Below are 24936 nucleotides of genomic sequence, written 5' to 3'. Positions count from 1 at the left end.
TGTGATGGTAAATGTCAGTTAAAAAAAAAAGCCGTTTTAAAAAAACATTTTAAGTTCAACATCTCCCTCTAGTGGACAGACAGAAGAACATCCCAACTCTCTAGTGTCTGAATTCCACAGCACAGTTATCACTCTTGCTTTTCCAATGCAAGAACTGAGGTCACTTTCCGTTTGATTAGAACATAAATTCTAAGACAAAAATTAAAGTTAAGTATGTTTCAATGGAGGAAAGTTATTCTGTATCTTACAATACATACCAGACTTAGATTATATTAGTAAAGCCATACACTTAACAGCTAATACCTAATCTAAGCAGCCTGTACCAGTGATGTAGCTAGCACCTACCATGTACTTCATCTTAGTGTTTGCTGTTCTCAATTCAGATGTAGAAATGAAATACAGTTTTATATCACTGAAGACCATTTTGAATCCTTCTCCAACTTATTCCATGGCAGAGCCCCCATTGTGAACTTGACCTTGAATGCTGTCTATATACTTTGATAAGCTTTTACTTAGTTTTTTTTTTAGAATTTTATGTCTTTAACATATATAAGTGGGATATAATACAATATGTATATTTGTCCAGCTTGTCTTTTTGTTGTTTGCTTTTTGAGATTTAGACAAGTTAATGTAATAGTTCTAATTCACTCAGTTTGATTGCTGTATAATTTTATTCTGTATTTATTATAATTAATTTAGTCTTTGCCTGCATGAGAATTAAGTTCTTTCCAAATTTAAATCATTACAGTGATTCTATGTATGAAATATTGTAGGTTTGTGTTTACACGCATAAAATTATTAGCACTTTTGTGTAGCTGTTTCCTGACTGAGGAAGGAGTGGAGTTCAAAGCTCAGGAAGCACAGGCGATGACAGAACTCACAGGAACCCTCCCACAGACTTAGGCACAGGGAACAGTTGCTGTCTTTGGAGGAGCTGCCCGCAAGTTGGGCAGGGGGCTCCAGAGATGCTTTTGAGAACTGGTACCCATGCTGCTGCCTGGAAGTCACCCATCCTCCGGATCATCAAGCTAGATGTGTGGGGAATGCTGCTTTGGTCTGTCCCATGCCCTGTTGGCATAGTCACATCTCCCAGGAGCATCTCCCAGCAGACATGGGAAGTGATTCCGGGGCCGTGGAACGTAGTGCTGGAGCCTGGTGTGGTGCCGCATGGCCACAATCCCAGCTGTGCCTCCTCGCCATGGGAGGGCCAGGGTTTCAAGACCCTGTCTCAAAAACCAAACCAAACCAAGTAAAGAGCAGTAGTGGCAGTCTTCACAGAACTGAAAAAGAAAAAAAATCCTTTAACTTTTTATGGCGCCACCATGAAATCCTTAATAGTCAATCAATCGTATAGCAAAGCTGAAGGAACATAGTACTACTCAGCTTTTAAATTAGCTATTGAGTTGTACTTGTCAAACCAGCATGAATTTGCCTAGAAACAGACAGAACAATGAAAGAGAGTGCTTAAAAGAAGGCCCTGCGTCTACACCCATCTGACTTTGACAAAGGTGCCAAGATTTTTTTTTCCCCCAGTCTTTTCAATAGATGGGATATTGGATGCTCTGCTCAGAGGAATGAGGCAAGATCATTTTATAGCAGCTACAGCTCAAAATGGAATGAAGACGTAAAGGATTCAGACCTAAAGCTGTCAAACTGTTGGAGCAGGGGAAATGCTTGAGGATGACAAACCAAGCAAAGCATTTTATCTCATGCCCTTAAGGGGCAGGAAAACAAAGATGATCAGTGGTGTTGCATCGGGAAGGACGCAGTGCAGCTCAAGAAATGTCTTGACATTTGCTTAGTAATTTCTGTGAGAAGTGTTTATTAATACTTGAAAAGCCAGTTTAATATGGAGATGACATGTCTGGTGGTTTGAAAGAAAGTGGCCACCAAAGGAAGTGGCACTGTTAGGAGCTGTATGGCTTCCTTGGAGGAAGTGTGTCACTATGGCAGCAGGCAGTCTCTTGTACTCTAGTTCCTCCCAGTGAGACAGACCATTTCCTGTTTGCCTGCCACCTTGTTACACAGTGATGGTAATGGACTAACTCTCTGAAAAATGTGAGCCACCCTCATTAAATGTTTTTTCCTTTATAATTAGAGTTGCTGGAGTCATGGTGTCTCTTCACAGCAATAGAAACCCTAACTAAGACAGCATTCATACCACCCCTGCAGATAACTCTTGGCGAGCAGTGACAGGACCTCACTGGCTACCCAGTGAAGCTGGACTATTTGAAACAAAATGTCCACTATTAAAATATTTTTTTATTTATTATGTATACAATATTCTGTCTGTATGCCTGCAGGCCAGAAGAGGGCACCAGACCCCTTTTACAGATGGTTGTGAGCCACCATGTGGTTGCTGGGAATTGAACTCAGGACCTTTGGAAGAGCAGGCAATGCTCTTAACCTCTGAGCCATCTCTCCAGCCCTCTTAAAATATTTTTTAAATTTATTTTTATTTTAAGTGTGTGACTGCTTTACCTACATGCATGTCTGTGCACTACATTTAGGCTTGGTGCCTGTTGACTGTTGTCCACAGGGGCCAGAGGAGGGCTTCTCTTTGTTGTTTGTTTCTAGTATCAGAAAATTCCTTTGGCATTTTTCTTTCACAAATTGGAGGCTTAGTTGGGTGGGATCTGTCCTCAAGAGGACTCTTCCTTTTATTCCAGTTGAGATTTGTCCCCCCAACAATGGCACTAATCTTCTTAACAATTGGAGTGTCTTTTAGCACAAAACTTAGCTGTAAAACTTGCTAATGTTCTTTTCCTCTGCAGATTCATTTTGTATTTCTTTTTGCCTCATTTTTCACTGTAGATCTGTAGAAGAATGATTACTCATAACCATGGGACAGAGTTAATATTAGGATGTCTTGACATTTCCAGCAAAGAAATCAGAATATTACTTTTACAATTAACAACAGGCAAGTTCTTAGGACAAAGACAGAAAGTGGCTATCCCCCTTCCCCCCCAAAAGCATTCACAATAGAGCTTGCCTCCATAGTCCATATTACTGTCAGTACTGTCTTTTAAGCCCATTAAGTATTACTTAAAGCATTCAACTGCTTTTTAGTCCAAAGTACCAAAGTCTTTCACATTCTTCCAAAAAAAAAAACCCAAAAAAACACATGGTCAGCTTCTTTATGACTCCACCACACTCCGAGTACCAACTGCTGTCTTAATTTGGTTTCTGTTGCTGTGATAAAACACCATGATCAAAGCTACAAACTTATAGAAGGAAGAGTTTATTTTGAGGTACGGCACCAGGAGACAAGAGTTCATCATCATGGCTGGAAGTGTGGCAGCAGGAAGGCAGGGTAGTGGGAATATCTGAGAGCTCATATCTTAAACTGCTAGCAGGAAACAGATAAACACAATGAAACAGTACTTGGCTTTTAAAACCTCAGTGACATAATTCCTCTAGTGAGGCTCTATTTCCTAAACTCACCCAAACATCACCACCAACTGGGGACCAAGTGTTCAGACACCTGAGTCTGGAAGGGACAGTCTCATTCAAACTACCACTCCCTGTAGCACAAATAATAAAAGCCCAGAGACAGATATTGGTGTTCAACCTGAAGATCAGAAAAGCAAAAGCGGCCAAGCCACTAGAGAACTCTTATTTCTTTAAAATCTTCAGACTGAAAGAGAGCAAGTCACTATCTCATCTCGCCTTATATTCCTCTCTAGTGGGGTTAAAGGCACGCACCACCACCGCCTGGCCTCTCTAGCTAACTAGTGTGGCTGCTGGGATTAAAGGTGTGTGTCACTACTGCCTGGCCTGTATGGCTGATCAGTGTGGCTGTTTTGTGTTCTTTTCTTCAGGCAAGCTTTATTAAAATACAAATATCACTACAGTTCTGTTGGCTCCCCACACTTGAAATAATCACACGGAAACCATTTTATTTGAAATACTGTTTGGTCAATAGCTTAAGCGTATTTCTGACTAACTCGTATCTTAAATTAACCCATCTCCACTAATCTGTGTATCGCCACAGGGCTGTGGCTTACCAGGTAAAGTTCTGGCTCGTCTGTTCCCGGTGGTGGCTACATGGCTTCTCTTCAACTCCGCCTTCTTTCTTTTAGCATTCAGTTTAGTTTTTCCTGCCTAGCTATGTTCTACCTTGCTATAGGCCAAAGCGGATTCTTTACTCATTAACCAATAACAACACATAGACAGAAGGACCTCCTATACCACAGTTCCCCTGAAAACTCATGTTTAAATGGAATCTAGGCATGTTTGTGGCATAACACATGTACCAAGGTCAGATGACAACGTTCCCCACTATTGTACCTGCTGTGCTGTGTGCTCCAGCCTGCCTAGCTCATGAGCTTCTGACGCTTGTCCAGTCTCCTCCTCACCTTAGGAGTGTGCACCACCACAGCCAGCTGTTTTCTCTTTTTAAACCTGTGTTCCAGGGATGGTTCCCAGGTCATCAACTTTACACAGTGCTGTGACCTGTTGACCATCTCATTGGCACTGTCTTTAGCTGTAGTAGTCTGTCAACTTATCATTTATCCTGTTTATATCCAACTCCTTTGTTTTCTGTCCTCATCAAAGATGCAAGTAAAGCACCTAATTGCTTTTTCCTGCACTTTAGTATCTGGCTTAAATCATTGTTTCTGTTACTATTTTTTTGTTTTTTTGAGACAGGGTTTCTCTGTGGTTTTGGAGCCTGTCCTGGAACTAGCTCTTGTAGACCAGGCTGGTCTCGAACTCACAGAGATCCGCCTGCCTCTGCCTCCCAAGTGCTGGGATTAAAGGTGTGCGCCACCACCGCCCGGCCTGTTTCTGTTACTATTATCAGCTTTCTTTTTCTCTGAGTGGCAGTGAGGATTTTAGGTTAAAGAGAAGACTAGTAAAAAGATACCCACGAAACAAAGAAAAAAATGATGGGAAAAACAGAACCAAAAACTTATAATGTAGATACACACACACTACACGCCAAGCCATATGACCCCTTTGAAGCTTATAACTCATTAACAGAAAAAAACAAACAAACCAAAACCATAATTGAATTGTTGAAGTACTAAAGAAAGAACTCAAAATCCTGCGTTAAGAAAGTGATTAGTGTGGGCTGTTCATGGTGTTGCATGCTTTCAATCCTGGCCCTTGGGAGGCAGAGGCAGGTGGATCTCTGAATTCAAAGGGCAGCCAGAGCTACATAGGGAAACCCTGTCTCAAAAAGCAAAAAAACAAACAAAAATGATTTCAAAGAGGTTTCAAAAAGCAGAAGATCATGATAAGAAAGTCAGTTTGGGACCTTGAAAGAGAACATGGAGCTGGGCAGTGGTGGTGCATGCCGTTAATCATAGCACTCAGGAGGCAGAGGCCGAGGCAGGTGGATCTCTTTGAGTTCAAGGCCAGCCTGGTCTACAGAGCAAGTTCCAGGACAGGCTCCAAAGCTACAGAGAAACCCTGTCTCAAAAAAAAAAAAAAAAAAAAAAGTAAGGAAAAAAAGCAATGTGGATGAAATATTTGATACTATGGAAAAGGAATTTAGCAAGGAAACTGAGATTCTGAAGAAAAAAAAAGGTGGAAGACTGATAAATCAAGTAACATACATTTAAAGGATTATTTTATCATTCATTGAAGTTTCTAATTTCTAATATTTCTGATTTTTTTCCTCTCCAAAATCTTAATTTTCAGATGGGGGTGGAGCTCATTTGGTAGAGTGTTTGTCTGCCATGCATAAAGCCCTGGGTTTGTCACCCCCACCTGATCCCAGCATCACATAGAGGGGTGAATGGTGGTGCATTCCCATAATCGCAGAACTCAGGATTAGATTAGATCAAGTAAAAGATAAAAAATCAGGTGCTGAACACAGATTCCAGGGAACCTAGCTCCCTCTTCTGGCCCCCACAGGCACTGCATGCACATGGTGCAGAGGTGTTCTTGCAGGCAAAACACCCATGTACATACAATAAATAATAGAGTACAAATAAAGGTTAAAAAGTTCAGGAAAATACAATATGTTTTTTGGTTTTTTTTTTTTTTGGTTTTTTGAGACAGGGTTTCTCTGTAGCTTTGGAGCCTGTCCTGGAACTAGCTCTTGTAGACCAGGCTGGTCTCGAACTCCCAGAGATCCGCCTGCCTCTGCCTCCCGAGTGCTGGGATTAAAGGCGTGCGCCACCACCGCCCGGCAGGAAAATACAATATGTTATATGGAACTATAAAGAGTTCTTCTCTGGGAGTGGGAGAGGGAACCAGTGGGAGGACAAGAGAAGGCACTGGATGTTGGTTGTGGTCAAAGTCCATGAAAACCTGACCGTGAAACCCATTGTTTGGCACAATGAATGTATGCTAATAAAAGGGCACAAAAAGTGACTTTGAGTTAATGTTCTTGTCAGTAACTGCTTGAAGGAGTGGTACTGATGCAGGTAATAATAGTTGTATATTTATATAGTGCTTAATGTTCTTAAAGCTGTTTTTTTACATGTGAAAGGTACTTTCCAAACAGTTTTCAGTAGCAAATTATACTTGGATTCTGATAATGTTTTATGAGTGACCAGGAATTTTTAGAAGTGTGTATATGCTTGTATGGAAAGTGATGTTCCAGGGAGTAGCTTTGGAGGCCCTTATGGATCCCTTCATTGTGTCCCCTTCCGTTTGTTTCCTGGTCACCCTAGAAAGGGGAACCTCAACTGCATTTTCCCCAGGATTTGAAACAACGTATAAGAAGGTGGAGATAGCAGGGCTTTGTTGAGGCCCTTTAAGGGAAAATGCCCTACCTCTGGTCCTGGGTGAACACATGCTGTTTTGATCTGTTGCAAACATTGAAATATTAGATCCATTTTCTCCTTCCTTAAGTGGTAATATAGGTGGTCCTGCCAATCACCTATCTGGGAAACCACCCAACAGGAAAACTGATACACCTGAAGACATGCTGGGGAGATGGGAAGAATAAATTGAGTTCTAACTCAAAAAAGGCATAGTTTTCCTTCTTTCTATCTCCTTTTCTTTAGAATAATGATCGAAAGCCTAAGCATGCTTCCCCCATCCTCTGGGTTTGTTACTGTCTCTTTGAAGCCCCCAGTCCCCTTCCTCCATGCAGCTGCTTGCCAGTCTGCACTGCTGGAAATGCTGGCTTTCGTGAACCCTAACTTAAAAAAGGAATGGCTTTTTTTCTTCTGTATCTCTGCTTTCCCAGCAGCTGCTGAGATTTATAACCTGCCTGCCCTGTTTTCTCAAACTCTAGTAAAATGTCCTTGAGCTTCTGAGTCTCTTTTTAAGTGATTTTATTAAGGAAAATTAAAAGGAAAAAAACCAAAAAAGGGAACTTGGATTTGCTAGGTAACAGTGGTACTTAACATTCTTTGATAGAGAACTGTAATTGAAATTCTGTATCTAGGTTCTGTTTCAAGTGACCAGGGATTCTTGGAGGCCCCCCTGCTCTGTGTTTGTGTCCATGTATGTTGGTGGAGAAAGAGGGATCTTTTAAAGCAGTGTTTCTCAACCTCGCTGATGCTACAACCCTTTAATACAGTTCCTCATGTTGTAGTAACCCCCAACCATGAAATTATTTCATTGCTACTTCATAAGTATAATCTTGATATTGTTAAGAATCATAATGTAAATATCTCTGTTGTTGTTGTAGTCTTAGGTGACCTCTGTGAAAGCATTGTTTGTGCCAAAGGGGTCGCAGCCCACAGGCTGAGAACCACTGTTTCAAAGCCTTGCAGTGAGAATGAGGATCCTAGGTTATTCCAGATTAGTTATTTTGAAAATTGAAGAGGAAATGAAACAGAGCCATCTAGTGGTTATAATGTTAAGAGCACTAAGCAACAGTTAAGTACTGTGAGCTCGCATTGATGTTTCTCAAGGGTCATTATTAACTGTCCAAGCTAATCAGCTCTTATCACAAAGGGACATATCCACTTGTCTTCCTAAATACTTATGCGTGTTAATGACAGGAGAAAGGACATATGACAGCTGAACCACAACATTGTTGCAGAGACCCCAGAGGTCATTTCAGTGTCCTGTACATAATTTTAGCTGTAGTATTTACTGATCACACTTATTAAATTATAAAAGTCACACGTAAATTCTGAAACACTGTGAAAAAAGGCCACAGTGTGTCCTGCCTCTACAGGTTAACCTGCCGTTATAACTGACACACAGATTTTCCTCAGTGCTGTCTGTATAATGACTTTTAGTTATCAATGGCTTATAAACTGTTGAATCAAAAGTGAATTATTTTCCAGGAGCAAGATAATGCTGTGCAAAATATGCAGAAAAAAGTGGAACAGTTAGAAGCAGAACATACGGACTGCTCCGACCTTCTGCGGAGACAAACGAGTGAGCTTGAATTTAGCACTCAAAGGGAAGAACGCCTGAGAAAAGAATTTGAGGTACGGCTTATCAGTGTTTATAGCAGCTGTTTGTTATTCATGCAGTGACTTCACGTTAGAGGACATTGTAAGTCAGGAAAACTGGGGACAACTTCTGTTGTATAGTTGACTTCTTTGAAATTTTTTAAAAAAATTTATTGTGTATACGGTATTCTGCCTACATGCCAAAAGAGGGCACAAGATTAAGTTATAGATGGTTGTGAGCCACCATGTGGTTGCTGGGAATTTAGCTCAGGACCTCAGAAGAACACTTAACCTCTGAGCCATCTCTCCTGCCTCCTTGAAAAAAAATGTTTTTCCCTTTTTTTCCTTTCTTTTTATTGATTTTTATTGAGCTTTACATTTTTCTGTGTTCTTTCTCTCTCTCCCCTCTCTCCTTCAGCCCTCCCCCGGGGTTTCCATGCTCCCAATTTACTCAGGAGATCTTGTCTTTTTATACTTTCTGCTTCCTATGTAGATTAGATCTATCTCTTTTTTAGTGTCCTCATTGTTGTCTAAGTTCTCTGGGATTATGGTTTGTAGGCTGGTTTTCTTTGCTTTTTGTTTTTTTTTTTTTTTTTGTTTTTTTTTTTTTTAGATTTATTTATTAATTATGTACACAGCATCTGCCTGCATGTATCCCTGCAGGCCAGAAGAGGGCACCAGATCTCATCATAGATGGTTGTGAGCCACCATGTGGTTGCTGGGAATTGAACTCAGGACCTCTGGTAGAACAATCAGTGCTCTTAACCTCTGAGCCATCTTTCAGCCCCCACTTTGCTTTATGTTTAAAAAACACCTATGAGTGAGTACATGTGATAATTGTCTTTCTGTGTCTGGGTTACCTCACTCAAAATAATGTTTTCTAACTCCATCCATTTTTTCTGCGAAATTCAAGATGTCATGGTGTTTTTCTGCTGTGTATCATCCATTGTATAAATGCACCACATTTTCCTTATCGAAGGGCATTTAGATTGTTTTCAGGTTCTGGCTATGACAAACAAAGCTGCTATGAACATAGTTGAGCACATGCCCTTGTGGCACAATTGAGCATTTTTTGAATATATACCCAAAAGTGGTATTACTGGATCTTGAGGAAGGTTGTTTCCTAATTTTCTGAGAAATCACCACACTGACATCCAAAGGGATTGTAAACCAACTGGCATTCCCACTAGCAATGCAGAAGTGTTCCCTTTTCCCCACAACCTCTCCAGCATAAGTTGTCATCAGTGTTTTTGATCTTGGCCATTCTTACAGATATAAGGTGGAATCTCAGAGTTGTTTTTTTGATTTGCATTTCTCTGATGACTAAGGATGTTGAACATTTCCTTAAGTATTTTTCAGCCATTTTAGATTCCTCTGTTGAGAGTTCTCTGTATAGGTCTGTACTCTATTTTTTTTTTTTTTTTTTTTTGGTTTTTTTCGAGACAGGGTTTCTCTGTGGTTTTGGAGCCTGTCCTGGAACTAGCTCTTGTAGACCAGGCTGGTCTCGAACTCACAGAGATCCGCCTGCCTCTGCCTCCCAAGTGCTGGGATTAAAGGCGTGCGCCACCACCGCCCGGCTCTATTTTTTTTTTTTTTTATTGGATTATGAGTTCTTTGTATATTTTGGAGATCAGATCTATGTCTGATGTGGGGTTAGTTAAGATCTTTCCCATTCTGTAGGCTCTCGTTTTGTCTTGTTGACCATGTCCTTTGCTTTACAGAGCTTTTCAGTTTCAGGAGGTCCCATTTATTAATTGTTTCTCTCAGTGTCTGTGCTGCTGGGGTTATATTTAGGAAGTGGTCTCCAGTGCCAATGCGTTCAAGTGTACTTCCCACTTTCTCTTCTATAAGGTTCAATGTGGCTGGCTTTATGTTGAGGTCTTTGATCCATTTGGACTTGAGTTTTGTGCATGGTAATAGATAATGGACCTATTTTCTTTTTTTAAAGACTTATTTATTATTCATACAATGTTCTGTTAACATATATACACCAGAAGAGGCACCAGATCTCATTATAGATGGTTGTGAGCCACCATGTGGTTGCTGGGAATTGAACTCAGGACCTCTGGAAGAGCAGCTAGTGCTCTTAACCACGGAACCATCTCTCCAGCCCTAATGGATCTATTTTCATTCTTCTACATGTTGATATCCAGTTATGCCAGCACCACTTGTTAAATATGCTTTCTTTTTCCATTTGATATTTTTTGCTTCTTTGTCAAAAATCAGGTGTTGGAAGATGTGTGGATTGATATCTGAGTCTTCTATTCAGTTCCATCTTTGAAAAATTTTATATCCTAGTAAAATATTTTCCTTTTCACCCTAATTAAAAACTATAGTTATTAAATTTTTATTTATTTATTTACTTATTTGTGTGTGTGTGTGTAGTTGCATGCTTGCCGTGACACGTGTATAGCTATCAGAAGAGAGCATGCAGGGGGTTAGTTCTCTTCTTCCATCATCTGGGCTCTGGGGCATTAGACTCAGGTTGTCAGGCTTGGCAGCAAGCACCTTTACCTGCTGAGCTCCCTCACACCTGCGATATTTTTAAATTTACCTATTTATTTTAGATACAGGATTTCATGCTTTAAACCAGGCTGGCTTAGAACTAACTGTGTAGCCAGTAGATTTTGAAGTCATGACAGTCCACTTACCTCAGCCTTCTGTGTTTTGAGATTATAGGTGTGTGCAACAGACCCTGGCATCAGTGCAATGAAGATTTTGGCTTGAGCAAATAACTGGCATTTCCATTTACTGAATGGGAGAGGTTAAGATTGGCATGCCTGTTAAGTATCTGGGTGGAGAGATCAGGCAGCCAGTTGACTAGACAGGCTGGGACTTCTGGAAACTTTACTCTGGGGGATGTGGAAATGCCACACAAGTTTTATTTGGAGATTTCAAATGTTGCAGTCCAAGACTTTGCATTTCTATAATTTCTCCTAAGAGCCAGCTCTTAATTTCTAGGTTGGTTGTCATAAAATGCAAGAAGGAAATGCAGCAGGGTGTCATACTTTGTGTGGTCTTGCCTCTGACTTAAGTCTGCACATTTCTTTCTTTTTCTTTGCTGTGTATTTCCGTGTCTAGCCTCTGATTAGGTTTCTTCTTCAGCATATGAATCTCCAGTACGTGTGATGGTTAGGAAGGGGCAGTTGTTTTTGGTAGGACTAGATGCATAGAGCTCTAACTTTTCATCTTGCTGATTAAAAAATGAGATTTAATTTGTGTATCATAAGTTTACCCATTTGAAGTGTACAAATTACTGGTCTCTTGTATATTCATAATACTGTGCAATTATCACAGTTCACCACCCTGGTGTGAAACTTCATCCTCATTACCATCACTGTCCTGTTTCTCCATCCCTTGCGACTGTTAATCCGCTTCCTTTCCCTGTGGACTTACCTCCTCTAGATAGTTAATGCGTGTACAGTTGCAATATTTGCTCTTTTGTGGTTGACTTTTTCACTTAGGTTAATGTGTGTAGTGTTTAGACATGCTATAACATGTATCATTTTTTTTGTTCCTTCTTATGACTGAATGGTATTTTTTCTTACATCTTCTATATGTATATATTAGTTGATGGACATTTGTATTATTTCCACATTTTGGCTAATAGTAACAATGTTGTAATAAAATTTATGTCTAAGTTTTATAAGGGTATGTCATCAATTATCTTGGGTTTATAACTAAGGATGGAATTGCTGGGCATGATAGTTGACCTTAGTGATTGACTTGACTGGGTTAAGGGATACCTAGGACTGTGAATTGTGTGCTTGTGGGAACATTTCAAGGGAGGATTGGAACATGGGGCAAGGACTGGGGAAAGGACCTACTCTGAATGGAGTGGTGTCTTGAAATGTCCGGCTGCTTAGGTGAGGAAGGCACATCAGAGAAAGACAGCACCTGGGCCTTCAAGCCCTTTTTCTAAGTGTCTGTGTCTATCACTTCTGTGCCACACTGACTGCACACCCCATTTTCTTTGTCCTTTAAACAGGGATTCAAAAAGGCGCCTCTCTAAGGAGCTGACTGGCTTTCGGCACTGGATCGGGAGTGCTGAGGTGCCAATTCTTTGCCTTCCTAGTATGTAGGTGGCCATCATAACCGAGTTCCTATTGTTTAAACCAACCCAATAAGTTCCTTTTATGGCCTACATGTATCCTGTTGGTTGTGTTCCTCTGGGGAATCCTGGTAATTACCAGATCACATGGTAATTTCCTGGCAATGAGCAGCTGTCAGATTGCTATGTACTGTTTCATATTCCCAACAATCAGCGCACTGACTGCTCCCCTTTCTCCATATTTCCAGCTAGTCTTCAAATGAAAAACACCATAGCAGCTGTAAAATCCTGTTCACTTTTTATGAGGTTAAATACTATGCCGTGCACTTACTGGTCATTTGTGTATCCTTTTTGGAGAAATATATGTCCAGTCCCATTTTCCAGTTCTCGAGTGGGCTGTTTGTACAACACTAATAAAAGATGTATACACTGGCTGGGCAGTGGTGGTGCACACCTGTAATCGAGCACTCAGGAGGCAGAGACAGGTGGATCTTTGTGAGTTTGAGGCTAGACTGGTCTATACAGTGAGTTCTAGGACAGCCAAGTTACACAGAGAAACCCTGTCCAAAAACAAACAAACAATCAAATAAAAGTTTAAAGTGAGGAAACTGGGTGTGTAATATCTAGGAATTCTCCTTGGTAATATGAAGTATGAACTCTGTAAAGATGGTTACATGCTTACCAGAAATGGAGTAATTTTTACATGGTTAAAGAATGTGTTTAAAGAATCAGATTATATTCTAAGTAGCACTTTAAATATTTTTTCACAGTGTTAAATATCTTTCTGGCTAATAAAAGTTGTATGAAAGCCGGGTGGTGGTGGCGCACGCCTTTAATCCCAGCACTCGGGAGGCAGAGGCAGGCGGATCTCTGTGAGTTCGAGACCAGCCTGATCTACAGAGCTAGTTCCAGGACAGGATCCAAAGCCATAGAGAAACCCTGTCTCAAAAAACCAAAAAAAAAAAAAAAAGTTGTATGATGATATTTTATATACTTTAAAAATCCATGTAGTTATATATGGCTTGTTGAAAAAGTTGGTATAGAGTCAATGCTTTGAATATTAGAATAAAACCATTTAGATGTCAGGAGTCTATCAAATCCTGCACTTACCTTTAAAAACATTTTAATTACTTTTAGTTGTGAAACAGCATTAGGTAATAGTGGGTTTCTTTTCATTGCTTATTTAATTATTAATTTAGTCCTTAAAATGGTTTATTTTATGTGTATGTCTGTTTGTGCACGTGTATATATGTATAGCACATGCATACCTTGTGTTCTTGGAGGTCAGAAGTGGGCATTGGATCCCTTAGTACTAGAGTTAGTGATGTTTGTGTGTCACACGTGGGTGCTGGAAACTGAACCAGTGTCTTCAACAAGACCACACATGCTTTTAACTACTGAGCTATCTCTTCAGCCCTGCATTTAATTAGTTGTCTTAGTTTAGTTTATTAATTTATTTATTTTTGTGTGTGTATGTGTAGGTGTGCATGTGCCAAAGCACATATGTAGAGGTTAGATGCCAACCTGCAGGAATTGGTTCTCTTTTTCTTCCATATACACCCTGGGGTTTATACGCTGGTCATTATTCTCGTCAGCAGAGTCTCCCTGCTAAGCTCTCCTATCAGCCTTGTTGCTAATTTTAAGTAAACCAGTTTTGACTTATTGGGGAATAAGTCAATTTTATGTTTAATGTTTATACTTTAAGATGTATCTATGAGTAATTGGCTTTGTGGGAGCTTAGCCTGTTTGGACGCTCACCTTTCTGGACGTAGATAGAAGGACCTTGGTCTTCCCGCAGGGCAGGGAATTTGGACTGCTCTTCAGTATCGAGAGGGAGGGGGAATGGAGTGTGGGGAGGAGAAGAGGAGTGGGGATGGGGGAGGGAAGTGGGGGGAGGGCAATATTTGGGAGGAGGGGAGGGAAATGGGAAATGGGGAGCAGGTGGAAATTTTAATTAAAAAAGAATAAAAATAAATAAATAAGTAAAAAAAAAAAAAAAAAAACATTCCTGTAGGGAAATGTTAGGAGGAGAATGTGACCAGAAGGTACTTAAGATTTGGATTTACATGATTCACATGTGCATTCTGTAATATCTCTTCTATCAAAGCCAATTCTCTCTCAGTTTTAGCAGAGAGTTTCCTGGGACTATTTAAGTCCTTGCCACCATCTAAGGTTTTGTTTAAATTAATCAGTTAATCAGGTTTTATCCCAAAAGTGGGCCATAGATAGGAAATGGCTTTTAACAATAGTTGAAAGTCATTAAGAGTCTGTAATTGATCTCTCATAATTTGCACCTTCTGGGGTCTAATTTTTTTTGTACATCTATTTTATAGCCTAAATAATCAATATAATTTCCTCTTTGTATTTTTTTAGGAGAAAATATAATCCCCAACAAGGCAAAGCTTTCTTTATTTTTTCAAACATTGACATTCTTCAAATATTGACATTTAAATGAGATAATAAAATGTTATTCATAAAAAAAAAATTTTTTTCTCCTGTAAAGTATTTAGTTGCTGTGATATCAGTTGAATTCTGCTAAAGGTCTAAAATTATTTTAGGTTAATTTTGATTTTTTAATTTCTTAAAAATTTGAATTAATTGCTTTTATGTGTGTATACATGTATGTCATGTATATGCATGTGTGTTTTGTTCTCATGTATGTCCATGTACTACATGTATGTCTGGTACCTGCAGAAGCCACAAGAGGGCCTTGAATTCCCTGGAACTAAAGTTACAGATGACTGTGAATTGCCACATAGATACTAGGAATTGAACCCAGATCCTGTAGAAGAGCAGCCAGTGCTCTTAACCAGCTAATTTTAGACTGATATGTGGCTGTTCTTAGTGATGTGGTATAGTTTTTTGTTCCTATAATACAATACATGGAAGAAGCAACTCCAGGGAGGAGGTATTTATTTGGTCTTAGGGTTTGCCAAGACAGTTCCCCATGGCAGGGGAGCATCGGGAGCTGCTCCTAACTGTTGTGGAGTTTGAGGTAGCTTGTTGCCACATTGGCAGTCAGGAAGGAAGTGGCCTTGGCTGAAAGGGCTGTGCTATACCACACAAAGCTTCCCTAGAAATCCACTTCCATTAGCAAGGTCCTACCTCTTAGAGCTCCCACAGCCTCCCAGGGCAGTGCGACCAGCTGGGAGCAATGCCTCCCTCCCTCCCTCCCTCCCTCCCTCCCTCCCTCCCTCCCTCCCTCCCTCCTTCTTCCTCCCTCCTTCCCTCCTTCTTTTTCTTATTTCTTTTTCCTTTTCTTTCACATTTATTCACCTCTGTGGTGTGTGTATGTGTGTCACTGTACTTACCACTGTGAGCATGTGGGGGTCAGAGAGCAACTTGTAGGAGTCAGTTCTTTCCTTCTAGCATGTGGGTTCCAGGGACTGAACACTTTTGCTTATGAAGTCATCTCACTTGTCCTACATTTTTTATTTTTATTCTATTTATAAAGCCTGGATCATTTACTCATCTGTTAGTTTTGTATTTAGATGCCTTGAAATTTTGTTTTATTTTGAAATGAATACATTTAGCTGTTTGCCCAGATTATGACATAATGAACAAGAAGTTAAATTTCCAGATAAAATTCTTGCTAGTCTTATATTCAACTTTGTAGACTATTACCAGTAATTCTAGTTACTTAAATAATTATAAGTTGTTGACCGAGGTTTCTGTCCCACCAGGTCCCACATCTGTTTAGTCCCAAATAAACACACAGAGGTCTACATTAATTATAAACTGGTTGGTCTAGTAGCTCAGCTTCTTATTAACTAATTCTTACATCCCACATCCTAACCTATTATTCTTGTCTGTGTTAGCCAAGTGGCTAACGTACCTTTCATTGGCGAGGCATTCTCATCTTGCTTCCTCTGCTTTTGGGTGATGGCTGCAGACTGACCTTTCCTCTTCCCAGAACTCTCCTGTTCTTGTCGCCCCACCTCTACTTCCTGCCTGGCTACTGGCCAATCAGCATTTTATTAAACAAGTACAAGAAACAAATTTATACAAGGTAAAACCATTGTCCCACAGCAGTAAGTGATATTAAAAAGAATTATAGCAAAATCTATGATAAAGAAGAAATTTTCTAATAATTCAATAAAAACATTTTAAATATCAGTAGTATCAAGCTAAAGCATCTAATATAAAGGATAGTTAGCGTAGTAAATGGTTCAAATTTTGGTGAATCTTTAAAGTTAAGTTAACTAATAAATTATTTTTTTGGTGAATATTTTCTAACAGTTACACTGTATGAAGGCAGTCTCTTATGTACCTGGGTAAAAAACTGCTTAGATATCTGTATACACAACATATTTATAAAATGTGATACCATTGTGTGGCTTTGTCATTATAACATGGATCAATGGTTTCTTAGATTTAAAAAAACAAGCTCCCTGTCCAATTTTACAAATGCAGTGCTATATTTTGTGGAACCAAGGAAAACATGAACTGGAAAAAGAATATCTGTGGCTTTTGTAAAGCTCTTTATAATAAGGAGAGTTTGTTATCATGGGAAATAAGTCTTAATGCAATAAAAAAAGAGACAAGAGAAGATGCAAACCTAATTCAGCGAGAACGGAGGAGTCTGCTGCGGGTTGTGTGGGGAGATTGAAAATAAATGCCGCCTTGCTCCTGTCAGTCATGTCCTGTTCAGGAGCACAGAGGCAGGGAGGTAGCCGTAGAAACTAAATGCCTGCTCCTCTTGAGGGAAAAGGGGAATACCCGTGAAGGCGGCCTCTAAGTCCATTTTTTTAAAAGCCTTCATGCATTTGTAGGGCATTATTTTTAAGGGCTTGTTTGTGCTGATTGCCAACTATAAAGTAGGTAAATGACAACGAACTTGGATTGTATGTTCATATGTACAAGTATACATTTAAACATTATATGTCATGTTCCTAATGGACTTTGAAGTTAGAAATAAGTAACAAAATTGTAAAATACTTATTTTTGAAGAAAAGGTAAAGGCAACTAAACATTTTGGTTACATTTGTTTATTTGTTCATCATTTGTTTATATGTCTGTGTCCTCACATGTCCATGCGCTGTGGTATACATGTGGTGTTCATCATTTGTTTATGTGTGTGTCCTCACATGTCCGTGCGCTGTGGTATACATGTGGTATTCATCATTTGTTTATGTGTGTGTCCTCACATGTCCATGCACTGTGGTATACATGTGGTGTTCATCATTTGTTTATAGGTGTGTCCTCACATGTCCATGCGCTGTGGTATACATGTGGTGTTCATCATTTATATGTGTGTGTCCTCACATGTCTGTGTGCTGTGGTATACATGTGGTGTTCATCATTTGTGTGTGTCCTCACATGTCCGTGTGCTGTGGTATACATGTGGTGTTCATCATTTATATGTGTGTGTCCTCACATGTCTGTGTGCTGTGGTATACATGTGGTGTTCATCATTTGTTTATATGTGTGTGTCCTCACATGTCCGTGCGCTGTGGTATACATGTGGTGTTCATCATTTGTTTATGGGTGTGTCCTCACATGTCCATGCGCTGTGGTATACATGTGGTGTTCATCATTTATATGTGTGTGTCCTCACATGTCTGTGCGCTGTGGTATACATGTGGTATTCATCATTTGTTTATATGTGTGTGTCCTCACATGTCCATGCGCTGTGGTATACATGTGGTGTTCATCATTTGTTTATATGTGTGTGTCCTCACATGTCCGTGCACTGTGGTATACATGTGGTGTTCATCATTTGTTTATGTGTGTGTCCTCACATGTCTGTGCGCTGTGGTATACATGTGGTGTTCATCATTTATATGTGTGTGTGTCCTCACATGTCCGTGCACTGTGGTATACATGTGGTGTTCATCATTTATATGTGTGTGTCCTCACATGTCCGTGCACTGTGGTATACATGTGGTGTTCATCATTTATATGTGTGTGTCCTCACATGTCCGTGCGCTGTGGTATATATGTGGTGTTCATCATTTGTTTGTGTGTGTCCTCACATGTCCGTGCGCTGTGGTATACATGTGGAGCAGAGGACGACTGACAGGAGTTTGTTCTGTCCTCTGCTTTAGGGTCCTGGGGTCACACTTAGCTCTGTAGGTTTGGCAGCAAACAAGGGCAGTTTTAGAAGAAGTTAAGGTAGTAATTCCACACTAAGCAGTAGCTGTGATCCACAGATTTTATTTATAATATTCCCATTTTTGTTATCTGATTTCTTGTTACTAATAATATGAATGAAATGCTTGTTGTGCAAACTGAGAAACCCACAAAAAAGGCAGGCGTGGCTGTGGTTCATGCATACTTGTTGTCTAGGAACTGGGGAGACAGAGACAAGAGGGTCCCTGGGACTTGCTGGCCATCCACCCTAACTGAATGGGCAAACCATAGGTCCCAGCGAGAGATTCTGTTTGAAACAATGAAACAAGGTGGTTGGTTCCCAAGGAATAGCACCATGATTCTCCTCTGGCCTCCACATACATGTTCATACACATGCACGTGTATCCCCACACATGTACCCTCCCAAACAAATATGCATTTATATGTGAATACATGTACACAAGAGTCCACATTAATGGTCAGACTAATTAAATAATACTACCTTTAAGACAGTTGACAGTAAAGCAATTGAACAATGACAATAAATAGTAAAGAACTCATTCTTAGTTGTGTCCCCACAATATATGGCTCTGGGTAAATGGTGTGGTACAGTACTTCTGTCTTTAAAATAACTGGAAATGTTGACATTTGGGAGATCTTTTTTTGATAGTAAGAATAAATTGGAGGTCTTTGGGTGTTTGCTTTTTATAAGTTCTTGAATTTATAAGTATGTTTTTGTGTGTGTACATGCGTGTTTGTGTACTGTAGTACACATATGGAGGTCAGAGGGCAACTTTTTGGAGTCAGTTCTCTCCACCATGTGACTCCCAGGGATCTAACTCAGGTTTGGTGGCAAGTACCGTTACCTGTTGAGCCATCTCACAAGCCTGAAACCTTCAGTTTAAAGGCTCAAAGTTTAGCTGGTTGTGGTATTACACGCTTTTAATTCCAGCACTCAGGAGGCAGAGGTAGGCGCATCTCTGTTAGTTGAAGGGCAGTCAGGCTATACAGTGAGACCTTGTCTCAAACCCAAAACAAAACAAAACAAAAGCTTAAATTTAGTGACTGTTTTTCCTCTTCTGGGCAGTTGAGGAATAATATTGTGGTTAAATGTTAACAAATGTATAATAAAATTATTCTTGGCCTTTAAAATATAACAAAATAAAATGGATTATTGAAGACTCATTATAGAATTAATCAGTTTGTGATGATTCAGTTCCTTAGAATCACCCTTAGCAGATGGATTATTACCATATTGGTTATGAGGTTGTCCAATAACAGGAATTACTGGATAATAAAATCTGGAAAAATAATTATCACTTTCCATTTACATGAGTTATTGATATTTTGTGGCAACCGCAAATATCTGGAACACAATCCAGACTATCTATCTATCTATCTATCTATCTATCTATCTATCTATCTATCTATCTATCTATCTATCTATCTATCTATCTACCACTATGGATCAGTGTCTAATTAATAGGTAGTTGGGTGAGATTGCTTCCTCAGTTTTCTTTCTTGCTGTTTGTTTTATGGTATTTATATTTATATTATGTAGTGCACAGAAAAATTTCCTTGACTAATTCCTTTTAGTCCACATACAGCCTCCTAAGGTAAATATATTGTATTTGCGGAGAAAAGTTGTCTAGTTCAGACTTTGAGCACATTCTCTGGCACACATTTTCAAAGCTGTCATGAAACTTTAGGAATAAGCCCATGTGAGCTGAAGAACAGACGTAGTGTGGGGAACATTCGGGTGTGTTTGCTTAGTTCTGCTGCTCATGCCTCTTAGTGATAAGTGGTTTGCTCCCAGGGCTGGGCAGGAGGCAGCCTTCTAGACATGGTTCTATTTGAGGATTCAACACTCACTTTCTTAAGGGCAGTAGGTTATCTGATTATGTTTACTTCTTGTTTTTTTTTTTAAATATTTATTTATTATGTATACAATATTCTGTCTGTGTGTATGCCTACAGGCCAGAAGAGGGCACCAGACCCATTACAGATGGTTGTGAGCCACCATGTGGTTGCTGGGAATTGAACTCAGGACCTTTGGAAGAGCAGTCAATGCTCTTAACCTCTGAGCCATCTCTCCAGGCCCTCTGATTATGTTTAGTATGATCTAGTGAGATACAAATCAGATAAAAACAGCTATATTTATCCATAGTATTTACCAAACAAAATCTCTCCACATGTATTTTGTCATAAAGAACATGTCAATTATCAAATAAATAGCAGGATATGTATTAAACAAAGAACTACATGCTTGGGCTGGCAAGATGGCTCAGCAAGTTCAGGCATCTACTACTAAGCCTGGTGACCCGAGTCAGATTCCCAGAGTCCACATGGGTGGAAAGAGAGAACCAACTCATGCAAGTTGTCTTCTGACCTCTGCATGTACACATCACCCCAATAAATAAATGTAAAAAGTTTGATTTTCTGTGATATGTAGAAGCCTGTTGTTTTCAGTGTTAGTAAACATACGGATTATTATAACATTTTATTACTGGACAAGTTATATGTAGTTAAATTTAAGAATCTGGATTGAATTTGAACTTTAATCACAATTATGTTTTTTTCTGCCAGTAATTTTGTGATTATGTTAGAATAAAATATCAATGACACATTTAATGACTTATACTAGCGTTCTTTGGAATTACAGGATGTGTGTGTGTGTGTGTGTGTGTGTGTGTAAATGTGTGAGAGAATTTCAGGTTGGTGTTACTGTAGTACCCTCTGCTGGATTTAAGAGTTAATTCATGGGCTGGAGAGATGGCTCAGTGGTTAAGAGCATTGCCTGCTCTTCCAAAGGTCCTGAGTTCAATTCCCAGCAACCACATGGTGGCTCACAACCATCTGTAAAGAGGTCTGGCGCCCTCTTCTGGCCTTCAGGCATACACACAGACAGAATATTGTATACATAATAAATAAATAAATATTAAAAAAAAAGAGTTAATTCATCAGACTGGAAGATGTAAAAAAAAAAATAAATGAAGGCATTTATTTAATTGTGCCTATCAAAAAAAATCCACTCTTGGGAGGTGTTTGTTTCATACTCGATAATTTTTTATTGCCTTGCTGATTTGTTGATAGCTGTTTCAATAATAAACAACATGTTAATTTTTTTTGGGGGGGGACATTTTGTTCCAGAAAGGAAGGTATGAAAACAAAGGTTTATCTCCAACTTATTACTTCAGCCTATTTGCACTTTGTTCTGCCCTGGAGACTAGAACTTTGGTCCTGATGTTTTTGAGTGGGAACAGATCATTAATTAGTTACTGAATTATACATTTAATAAATAAAATATTTTGTTGATTCTTTTATCAGAATTATGGAATATTATGTACTTCAATAAAATATGAGACTAAAATAATGACTCCATTGGTTAAATTACTTGCTCTTGACTCAGCCCTGGGAAATGAAACAGTCAGATCTCTGGGGCTCTCTGGCTACCCAGGTTAGCTTTCTAGGTGAGTTCGAGACTCAAAGGAAGCTCTGTCTCCATCCTCCCTCCAAAAACTCAAACCCAAATCAGGCCAGAAAACATGAATGGTGTTTGAGAATTAACAGCCAAGGTTGTTCTGGTCTCCTCACACAAGGGCATTCATGTATTTGTGCATGCACCCCCCCCCTGAAAAAAAACAGGAGCAACATTTTGATAAATAAACTTGCTTGGCCGGGCGGTGGTGGCGCACGCCTTTAATCCCAGCACTCGGGAGGCAGAGGCAGGCGGATCTCTGGGAGTTCGAGGCCAGCCTGGTCTACAAGAGCTAGTTCTGGCACGGGCACCAAAGCTACAGAGAAACCCTGTCTCGAAAAACCAAAAAAAAGGCCGGGCAGTGGTGGCGCACGCCTTTAATCCCAGCACTCGGGAGGCAGAGGCAGGCGGATCTCTGTGAGTTCGAGACCAGCCTGGTCTACAGAGCTAGTTCCAGGACAGGCTCCAAAGCCACAGAGAAACCCTGTCTCGAAAAACCAAAAAAAAAAAAAAAAAAAAAACCAAAAAAATAAAATAAACTTGCTTATATACTTTTGGCAACTGAGAAAAGGACTTAGACATTACTACACCGATTGAATTTCTTTGTCTTATTAGTTTTTAAAATCTTATTCCCAACACCCATAGATTATTTCCTTGTGAATGGCTAGCCTCCTGATCTACAGAATCTAAGATGAACAATATCATGTATCGACAGAGTCAACTTCATCTTATAGGTTTACATGATTTTGAAGGAGATTTATTTATTTATGTCTGTACTTTATGTGCATGGATGTTTTGTCTGCTTGTACACTTGCAGGTCAGAAGAGGGGCATCAGATCACCTGGGACTACTGATATAGATGGTTGTGAACTGCCATGTGGGTGCTGGGAGTTGAATTCAGGACCTCTCGAAAAGCAGCTAGTGCTCTTAACTGCTGAGCCCCTACATAAATATTTTATCAGTATAGATATTTCCAGATTATTACTTATTATAGTCTGTACTATGTGTAAGAATTTCTCAGCTATACTATACACTGTGATTTGTACCCATAACTCCTGGAGTCCATTGTTCTGAGAATGTAAAGTCAGAATTTAAAAGGAACTGTTTTTCATCAATGGGAAGCAGAAGTTGAGTCATTGTTATATCTTTTCATTATTTTAGTTGTGTTTAGGTGTGTGCGCACACACATATATGTGTGTGTATGTGCATGCTCATATTCGATTGAGAATGGTTCCAATAGGCTCATATATTTGAACGTTTGGCTCCCAGTTGGTAGACTGTTTGGGAAAGATTAGGAGGTGTGGCCTTGTTGGAGAAGGTGTGTCACTGGGGGTGGGCTTTGAGATTTCAAAAGTGTGTGCCAGGACCAGTCTCTCTCTGTTTCTATCTTGTAGATTAGAAGTAAATTCTTTTTTTTTTTGTTTTGTTTTTTTTTTTGTTTTTTTTTTTTGTTTTTCAAGACAGGGTTTCTCTGTGGTTTTGGAGCCTGTCCTGGAACTAGCTCTTGTAGACCAGGCTGGTCTCGAACTCACAGAGATCCGCCTGCCTCTGCCTCCCGAGTGCTGGGATTAAAGGTGTGTGCCACCATCGTCCGGCTTAGAAGTAAATTCTTAACTACTGTTTCAATGCCATGCCTATCTGCCTGCTGCCATGCTCCCTGCCATGATGATCGTGGACCAATTCTCTGAATATGTACACAAACCTCCAATTAAATGCTTTCAGAGTTCAATTCCTAAGACCCACATGGTAGTTCACAACGGCCTGTGGCTCCAGTTCCAGGGGAACCCCATACCCCATCTTGACCTTCTCACCATCAGGCACACAAATAGTGCACATATTTACAGGCAGGCAAAACAGTTGTGCATGTAAACTTAAGATACCTGGTCAGACATGGTGGAAAATGTAGTGGTATATTTGTGTTTTAATAAAAAATCTTCCCTGAGGACCAGTGGCAAAACTAAAGCCACTATAGGTCAGGCAATGGTGCTATACACTTTTAATCCCAAGATTTGGGAGAGACAGAGTCAGATGGATCTCTGTGAGTTCAAGGCCATCCTGGGCTACACAAGCAGAAATAAATCCAGATGGTGGTTGGCTATACTTTTAGTACTCCTGGTACTAGGGAGTTATACACCTTAATCCCATCACTAGAGGGAATATAGAATAAGAGGAGAGAGAAGCTGTCTGGCTATTTTACTGTTGCTCAGCTTTGGTAGAGGTAAGACTTCTCTAGTGGCTTGGCTGCCTTGCTTTTCTGGTTTTCGGGTTGAACCTCAATCTCTGTCTCTTTGTTCTTATTATTCATGCTACATTTGGTGCCTAACATGGAGCTCGAACCAATGACCCTGATATTAAGAATCTCATGCTCTACTGACTGAGATTAAATGCCTTTAATCTTAGCACTCAGAAGGCCAAGTTAGGTGTAAGTTTGTGGCCAATCTGCTTTACATGGTGAGTTCCAGGACAGCCAGGGTTAACAGAGAGATCCTATCTCAAAACAAAACAAAACAGCAAGTACAATAACAATAACATAAAACAAAAGACATGCACCTAGGTCCCCTCCTATACATAATTTAAAGTAATAAAAAGAAATCTTAAATAACTATTGAAAGGACTGGGCATGGTAGACATGTATTTAATCCCAGCACTTGGGAAAGCTGGGGCTGGCACATATCTGTGAGTTCCAGTCCAGCTATGGCTACACTCTGAGACTGTCTCAAGGTTGTAAAATGTACATTAAGCAAGTGGCTCAGTGTACGAAAGTGCCTTGTGAGTTGTGTGCTTGTGAAACACAGAATGATGATCTCTCAGCAGAATGACTTCTTGATATGAAGGCACTGAGGGTGTGTCTAGAAAGGACCATGCAACATAGGGGACATGTAAGGCTATACTTTACACTTTGACAGCTTCCATGGAAGTGTGTGCCAGAAGTCAGTTACATCCTAATTAATTACATAGAAACTTTACCTCAGTAAGAATAGAAAAGGAAAAGAGACAAGGCTTTGGAGCATTCCTTTCGGACA

At 39.8% G+C, this 24936-nt stretch overlaps 1 protein-coding gene across 2 annotated transcripts in view; it reads left to right on the top strand.

The window, feature by feature from the left end:
- Ccdc171 (coiled-coil domain containing 171) overlaps positions 1 to 24936 on the top strand; it is a 339088-nt gene that overhangs the window by 31263 nt on the left and 282889 nt on the right. For both annotated transcript variants that reach the window (XM_057784865.1, XM_057784864.1), the window contains exon 6: positions 8202 to 8348. In XM_057784865.1, coding sequence (XP_057640848.1) covers positions 8202 to 8348 — 147 coding nt within the window. The remainder of the gene's footprint in view (positions 1 to 8201; positions 8349 to 24936) is intronic.

This window comes from Chionomys nivalis, chromosome 11, assembly GCF_950005125.1.
Source record: "Chionomys nivalis chromosome 11, mChiNiv1.1, whole genome shotgun sequence".
Classification (NCBI taxonomy): Eukaryota; Metazoa; Chordata; class Mammalia; order Rodentia; family Cricetidae; genus Chionomys; species Chionomys nivalis.
This window is presented reverse-complemented; position numbering and strand designations above follow the sequence as displayed.